Below are 8,686 nucleotides of genomic sequence, written 5' to 3' on the forward strand. Positions count from 1 at the left end.
ACTAGTTCACGGTTGGTTCCCCTTTATTTATCTCTTTATTTTATTTATTTATTTTTTTTACAAATAGTTTATTGTCAAGTTGGTTTCCATATAACACCCAGTGGTCATCCCCACAAGTGCCCTCCCCCATGCCCATCACCCCCTTCCCCTCCCCCTCCCATCAGTCCTCAGTTTGTTCTCAGCATTCAAGAGTCTCTCATGGTTTGCCTCTCTCCCTCTCCCCCACCATTTCCCCTTCTTCTCCCCCACGGTCCTCCATTAAGTTCCACCTAATCCTCCTATACGTGCAAACATACGTTATCTGTCCTTCTCTGCCTGACTTATTTCACTCAGCAGAAGACGGTCAAGTTCCATCCATGTTTCATTCCAGCCAGATTTCATTCTTTCTCATTGCCATCTAGTATTATCTCTTTATGTGTTCTGTTCTGTCTCCTACACTGTAATTAAGCCACTGAAAGCAAGGGACAGATCTAGTTTCCCCCATGAATCCCAGATTCCTTCCTGGCACAGAACTATGAGAGCAGCAGGCACTCAAAAAACTTCGGCTACTGCTGATGACAGTATGATGATAACGTTGATGCAGAGGAGAAGGAGAGGAGGAGAAAGACAGAAAGTAAATCCTATTCAAGTAAAATGGTCACAGAAAACCTACAGAACACATTGGATTACCACAGAAACCAAACTCCAGGCCAAAGAAAAGTGGTACAAATAACCAAACTCATGTCTGTGAAACCTCTGCCTGCCGCATCTGTCATACCTAGTTCCGTAGTCACTTCATCGGTATTCAGTGGAGTACAGGATCGGCTTATTTCCCTCTTTGAGGGGCTCACTGTGATGGTTAATTTTAAGTATCAACTTGACTGGGTCACAGGGCACACAGATATTGGGTCAAACATTATTCCAGGTCTTAATGTGAGGGTGCTTTTGGATGAGATTAGCATTAGTGTCAGTAGACTGAATAAAGGAGATTGCCCTCCCTAATGTGGGTGGGCCTCCTCCAATCAGTCGAAAGCTTGAATTAAAAAAAGTAAAAGATTAAGACGGAACTCCTTCTGCCCGACTGATAAGCTGGAACATCAGTCTTTTCCAGCCTTCCATACTGAACTGAAAATTTGACTTTCTTGGGTCTCAAGCCTTCTGACGTTTAGACTAGACCTGACACCATCAGCTCTCCTGCTTGCTCACTGCAGATATTGGCACTTCTCAGTCTCCATAACCCATGAGATCTGTATCCATATCTATATGTTTACATCTGCATCTCCTATTGATTCTTTCTCTCTGGAAAACCTTCACTAATTCACTCCCCCCCCCCCCAACTGGCCCTCTTTTCTGAGCAGCAGAGGTCCAGACTCTGCCACAGCATGGAAGATATAAACTGGAAGAAAAAGGTAATACCAAGATATGGGTAACCACATCTTGCCCTTGGATTTCTGGCCATTTGTCTAGCCCTATATTTCTCACATCAAGGCATTTTCATTTGGCAATTACATCTAAAATCTGTGGTGTTGTCACCTAAAATTAAGGTTCTTTTTTTTTTTTCCTCTTAATGCTTTCTCCAGTTTGGGACAAGCTCCATCAGTGACAAACTTATTATAGGCTATGATCTGAAGGGCAACTTTGCATGCCCCCTCCATTGGCCCAATTCTTTCTCCTTTGCCAGAAAAAATCCTTTGGGTTAAGATGTCATGTTACCAGGAGAGTCCATTTAGAGAGCAAATAACCACAGAAGAAGACCTATCAACGTTAGTATCTTGGCATGGACCCATTCCCAGACGCCTCCTTGAGAGTGGAGAGCAAAGAAATGAGACACTAGACAGTGTAATTCCAGAAGAGACAGAGGGGAAGATGATGGGGGACTGGCTGGGGAGGACCAGCTTGGATGGGACACAGCCTTGGGAGGTCCTATGCAGTCAGATGTCAGTCAAGGCAGGAGGGACAGGGTGCGGAAGGAGAGCAGGGGCTAAGGAAAGAGGCCTTGAAAGAAGTCAAGAGAAGGTCAGAGTCCCAAAAGGGGGAGGGCACTCGACTCCTATCTTGCCAGTTGGACACTTGTGTTACGGCTCTGGTACTGTTTCCCCAGGCCTGAGACCAGATACTCTTATCAGCATTCTCCTCCCTTGGCCTCTCTCACCTCCCTCGTGATCTCTCACTAAATACTGCTGTTTTCAATTCCATGTCGCTTGGATCCTGCCTTCATGGCTGGCTCCCAGATCCAATTCTGCTGCTGTCGGCCCTGCGGGTCGCACCAGGACTGTGCTCCACCCTTCACCCTCTTCCGCTCTTGTGGGATATTATCTCCCACTTGGAGAATCACCTCCCTCTCGTGGGTGATCCCAACACTGCCTCTCCCCGAGGCCTCCCGTGGCACCAAAGACATGCGCTAATAAACGAAACTCCAGACTCTCCCAACCGGCTCCCTACCTAAGGTCCTTTTCAGGAATAGCTAACACTCTTATAGTGAATTAGAGTTTATTGAAATATTGCCATCAACTATAACCTGGCTCTTGCCCCCAACACTCAACTGAAACGGCTCAGGCAAAGATCACTGATGACTTGTACCGGTCATTATTGCCGAAGCCAATGAACACCTTTCATTTACTGTCTTGCCGTTCCCTTTGCTGCCTGTGGCGTTATTCAACCCCCTCGTTTCTGTTGCTCTCCCCTGCCCCTTTCCCTGGCACGACTCCACGCTGTTTCTTCAGGGCACTGGCTGTAGCTTTTGTCCACTCAGCCGCCTCCTCCTCACCTTGGTACCTGCCCCCGCCTTCTTGAAACGAGTGAGCAGGTGATCCACATGCACCAGTCATAAAACCAAATCTCTCTGCCTCAATAATTGAGCCAGAGATGGGTCACCATGTCTCAGATCAGGCCAGTTTTCCACCAGGACTTTCTAAATGAAGCTGGTTGAGGCATACCCTTAATCAATCCATGTTGCTGTATAACAAATTCTCAGTGGCTTATAACAACTAATATTTATTTTCTCATCCATGAGTCTGTAGGCCTGATGTGGCCAGGATTGGCCTCAGGTGTGCCTCCTGGGCTTTACTCTTTCTGGACCAGTGGCTACTGAGGGCTTCCTTTTCTCAGAATAGAGCCCAGGAATACAGACCAAGAAGAAACACGGGATGCCTCTTATGGTCTTGGCCCAGATCTGTCACATTGCCACTGTCCACATTTCCAAAGCAGGTCATGTGGCCAAACCCAGCATCACTGAGAAGCTGTCTGTAGTGAGAGGAATTGCAGTCACTTGGCAATTTGGGTGGGGGTGGGGCGAGAAGGAGGCCTGGATAATACAAATATCCCTGCATGGGTGAGGGGCATAAAGAACTGGAAATAGTAACCCATCTGTCATACTCCCTTTACCTTTCTGAACGCAGGCTCTAAGGATGGACATTAGGGGTTGCTCATGGCCCCACCATGTGAAGCAGACCTGCGGAAGAAGCCCATACCCCAAAATCAGGTTCCTGGATCTAGTGGTCCGGCTCCATCCCTGCCTTCCCAGGTTTTAGTTATGAGTTATTGAATTTCCCTGTGGTTTGAGATTCTGTCACTCACTTGCCAAGAGGCCTAGCAAGTTTATTCTCTTAAGTCTCAAGTGGTCCTTGTTGGTCTCGTGTTCTGCACTCGGCTCTTCTCTCTCTAGAAAAGGAGTCAGCAAACTCTAGTCTGTGCCAGCCACCTGTTTTTGTAAACAAAGCTTTATTGGAACACGGCCATGCACATTAATTTACATACTGTCTGTAGCTGCTTCTGCACTGAATAGTCAACGGTAAGAGACCATATGGTCCACGGAACCTATTTACTATTTGGCCCTTTATTGAAAAAGTTTGCCTGGTCGTGCTCCAAAGATGGAGGCCATGTGCTCTCCCTGGCCATTCTCATCCACCTGCACACTGGTGACTCCCAAATCTCCCCGGCCCCAGACCTCACCCCTGCATCTTAGGATAATCGTGCACATTGTTTTCTGCTTAGATGCCCCACAAGCTCCTCAAATTCAAGGAGCCTTCAACTCCAACTGAGCTCATACTCTCCCCCTAAACAGAATCCTCTTTCCTAATCCCCAGTGTGGGCAAGTGGTGCTGCCTTTGCAGCCAGTAGTCCAAACTAGACTCTCTCTTCTCTCTCCTCCTGCTTCATGTCTCCTCCCCCTCCTTCTCTTCCTCTCTCTCCCTCCCCTGCCCCATCAACACCATCAACCCCATCAACTGGTTGTGCCAGTTTTCCTTGGAAACATTTCTGAAATCTCTCCACTCTCCAGCCTTTGTCATGTACCCTCACTTGAGCCACTGCAGCCTCTTAACTTGTCTCTCTGTCTCTGGTGTTTTCCACCTAAACCATCCCTGCCCTTCCAGCAGGGAATCTTTTAAAGCACCAATCCTGTCCTGCTGTAAACTTGCTCAGTGGCTCCCATCAAGAGTCAAGTCCAACCTTGAGAACCCAACACACAAAACCCTAAATTTCCTGGCTCTGCTGGTCCTTCTGTCTTTATTCTAGGGTAGATCTCCTCTCACCCAAGACTAATGCAGAAATACGCGCACTATGCTGTCTTTGGCCTCTGGCCTTGGTTTATGCCTGTTCCTTCTGTCAGCCCTGCTCACACTCACGCCCCTTCTGCATTGGCTAACTCACCCTTCAGGATTCAGAACACTTGTCACCCTCTTCTGGGTGACCCTCTCAGGTACCGCTCACCTTCCCAAGCTGAGCTGAGAACAACTCTTCTGTCCTCTCCAGCTCTCATGCCAAAGTTAACTTGAGTCTACTTGTTACCTGCTCATATCAGTGTCAGACCCTGGGGCACAGAGCCCATGCTTTATTCATCCCTGTGCCTCTGGCCCAAAGCACCAAGTGTTTGGTGAACTGAGCTGAACTGCAAGGTGACTTTCACTCACATTACCTAGTATTGAATGTTTACAACAGTCTTTGAAAGATCATTCCCAAGTTTATGAGTTAGGAAACCAAATCTCAAAGAATTTGCCCAAAGCCATGCAGCTGATAAGTAATAGAAGACTGAACTTAAATCCAGGTCTACTGACCTTGAACTGTTGGGAAACTGACCACAAAGCCTTGCTTTTTTTTTTTTTCTTGATTAATCTGTAGTATTACTTATAAAATATACCACAGTTATGAAAATTATGTCACATAAGACATAATGTGTATCTTTCATAATAATAATAAAATAAATGCCCATGTGGTCCATCAACCCCTTTAGGAAGTAGAGCATTGCCAACACCTTTGAGCCACTATCCACATTTTGTGTTTATCGTTCCCTTGCTTTCCTTTAGATTTTCCTACATATGCACAGAGTTGTACAATTTTGCATGCTTTTGAATTACACTGTATATAATCTTCTGGGGATGTGCTTTTTTTAAAGTAAATATTATGTTTGTGGGATTCACCCATGTCAATGTGGATGCTGGATAGCCATGGTGTCGGTAATTTCATTGCTGTGTAGTAGTTTATTGTATAAAAGTATCAAAGTTCATTTGCCCATTGTTTCTGTTGATGGACACTTTAGGTGTCTCCAGTGCTTTTGTTCTTGTTTTGCTGTGACAAAGAGCTCTGTTATCCTGGTGCACCTCTCCTAATATCAATGTGCAGAAGGTTCTCTGGGGCATACACCTGAGTGAAATTCGTATGTGCCCCTTCACGTTTACCACGTTATGCCAAACTTTGTCCAATGTCAATAGCATCAGCAATGAAAAGGAGTTTCTGTTACTCCACATCCTTACCAATGTTTGGTATGTGCTGTGGTCTGAATGTTTATGTCCCCCTCCCCAAATTCATGTGTTAACATCCTAGCCCCCCCCCCAAAGATTGATGGTAATTGTAGGTGAGGCTTTAGGAAGTAAAGCCTTCATAAATGGGATTAGTGCCTTATAAAAGAGGCCCCAGAGAAATCTCTAGCCTGTTCTACCATGTGAGAATACAGCAAGAAGGTGCTGGCTATGAACCAAGAAGAAGGCCTTCCTGAATGTGACCACGCTGGTGCCTTGATCTTAGGCTCCCCATCCTCGAAACCGTGAGCAAAGAATTTTTTCTGTTTATAAGCTATCGAGTCAGTAGTATTTTGTTATAGCAGCCCAAATGAACTGAGACAATATACATTTTTTTAAATGTTGTGCTTTTCTGATTATTGGTGAGATGGAAGCATTTTATATGTTTATCAATCATTTATACTTCCTTTTGTGAAAAATGCCTGTTTATGTGTTTGCCCATTTTTCTACCGGGTTATCTGGCATTTTCTTATTGGCTCGTAGGAGTTATTCATATATTCTGGATGTGAACCCTTGTCACTTATGTGTCATGACAAATAATGTTCTCACTTCATGACTTATCTCTTTATATTTTATGGTCTTGATTTATAAAGGTTCTTAATTTTATTGCAATTGCATGTATCAGTCTTAACCTCCGTGGTTTGTAGTTTTTTGTGTGCATTTGTTTAAGGAATTCTTCCCTCTCCTAAGGTCATAAACACTAAAAGACAGCATTTACTGAGTACTTTCTATGTTTCACTACTCATCCCCCTTTTATAGATGATGAATTCCAAGCACAGAGAAATTAAGCAACTTGATCAAAATCACACAGCAAATCAGCAGTGGGGTCAGGATTTAGCTTCAAATGATGTGGCATCAGAATAGAATTCCTTGAATTAACTGAGAAACAGACCTCCACCATTTCAGCACTAAAAACAGGCAGTCGATTAAAGGCTTTTGGTGTCCTATAAAGTGAACAGGACAGCCCCTGAAGAAGCCTCCTGAGAGGTAGAGACCGTCACAAAGCCCCTAGGAGCCTCCAGCAACTCCCACGCAGCTGAGACCAAAATAGCTCACACCACATTCCTGCCACCTCCTTGTGAACTGTGTAGAAAGGAACATTGGTCACGAATTCTTTGTTCCAACCACCCCCACACACTAGGACAGCCACAGCAATAGCACTGGCATCTTGAAATCTGAGAACAGCATGTCACTGGCTACCCCATCACATGNCAAAGAAACAAAATGATTTTTTTTTTAGTTAAAAAATAGAATGAGAGTGATTTGAGTGTAGCAGAGTATGGGGGCCAGATCAGAAAGTGTCTCATATGCCAAGCGTAAGAAGTGTAAACGTCATTGTGTCAATGGGGGGGGGGGTTGGTAGCATTTTAAACAGAAAGTAACACGATCCATTTATTATCTTGCTTGTTAGAGACTGTGTGACTACTTACAATCTGGCTGATAGAATACATTAAGGAGTGGTTGTGCCAGGCTCTGCTGATAGTACCCTCCCACCCCATCCTGGTTTCTTCCTTGCTGATAGGGCTCGCCTCCCACTCTGAAGGCTGGAAATGCCCGAGAATCCCTTTCCCAGCCTCCCTTGCAGGTAGAACATGGATGGGCATGTGACCCTAGTCCTGGCTAATGGGACCTTAAGGGGAGATTGCTGGGGGAGTTTGAATAAGGTTTTCCTCTCCAATAACAATGCATAAGAAGAGATGCCTTGCCTTTTTTCTGAATGTGGTTATTTTTGCATGTAATGCCCAGAGCTGCCACCACGAAAAGGGAAAAAGCCTGATACATCAGGCACGGTAGAGCAGAAAGATGGAAGTGACGATATCACAGAGGCACAGAGAATCACATTCCCTCCAGAGATAACAGATGCTTGTTGCCTAAGCCACTTGTATTGGGATATTTTGTTACTTGTACCCTAAAGCATCTCAACTGATGGAAGCATTAATAAATCACCAACACAATGTGATATTATAGAAGATATTAAAAAATTTTTTCCTTCAGATATTAATTTGAAATAAATTAGCCTCTTAAGATTGCAGGTAGTTAGCTACCATATTAACTGTTCGTTGAGCAAAAAACTACAGAACCTAGAGACATGTCTTGATATTTCTCTACCTAACATATTTTTTCTCATTTCCTTCTCTCAGCTGCTCACTTCCCCTTAATCAACACTGAATACTTTCTCCCAGCTTTCCCACTAGGCAGCTATTCCCTTCTCTTGAAGGTCTGTCTGTAATGAAATCATGGCAGTCAAAACACATTATGTAAGAAGAACCTCATCATTCTGTAAAGAAAAGAATTGCAAGTTCCAGGGCTTCAGGCAACAATATAGAATCCTAGGAACCTCAAGGTCGGAGCTATCTTACAAATCATTTGTAGTAACACAGTAGAATTTTAATATAGACAAAACCAAAACATCTAGTTAGAGTTCATTAAGACCCTTAACAGTTATCTCCCATTCTAAATTCTTATATCCAGTAGCTGGCAACGTCTCGGCAATTTCTTCTGGTTCCATCGGAAGGAAACCCCATTTCTGGAAGAAACGTTGGGGTTCCCCAGCTACCACAGGAGATTCCTTCCTTCCTTGCAGTAATATTTACTGAAGTTCTGTCAGTTGTTGGCATCCAGATGTAATCGATCCAACCTTTATTCTTATGTTGCTTACAATATTTTCGGGAACTCGTGACTTTTCCATATGCAAACAACTCTGAGAAAGCAAGTGAGGAAAGTGTCATAGCCGGTGCTACCAGGTACAGACGGGGCGGCGGTGGCTGGCCGCGCTGGGCCGGATGGGTCTGTCTCCCATTCACTTCAGTGCTTACTGCCCGAGCGCTGGCCGGGGCTGGAAGCGCCGGTGGAGACACGTCCCTGTCGCCCCGGCAGGTGCGGTCCCCCTCGCGCGCTCGGGGATCCGCCCT

The 8,686-nt window shown here is 45.0% G+C and overlaps 1 protein-coding gene across 1 annotated transcript in view; it reads left to right on the forward strand.

The window, feature by feature from the left end:
• The first annotated feature begins 3,781 nt into the window (after positions 1–3,781).
• NIPAL2 (NIPA like domain containing 2) overlaps positions 3,782–8,686 on the forward strand; it is an 86,864-nt gene continuing 81,959 nt past the window's right edge. Inside the window, exons 1-2 of the mRNA XM_077748230.1 lie at positions 3,782–3,896; positions 8,584–8,651. Of these exons, the coding sequence (XP_077604356.1) occupies positions 3,782–3,896; positions 8,584–8,651 (183 nt within the window). The remainder of the gene's footprint in view (positions 3,897–8,583; positions 8,652–8,686) is intronic.

Source organism: Crocuta crocuta, unplaced genomic scaffold (assembly GCF_008692635.1).
Source record: "Crocuta crocuta isolate KB4526 unplaced genomic scaffold, BGI_CrCroc_1.0 scaffold39, whole genome shotgun sequence".
Classification (NCBI taxonomy): domain Eukaryota; kingdom Metazoa; phylum Chordata; class Mammalia; order Carnivora; family Hyaenidae; genus Crocuta; species Crocuta crocuta.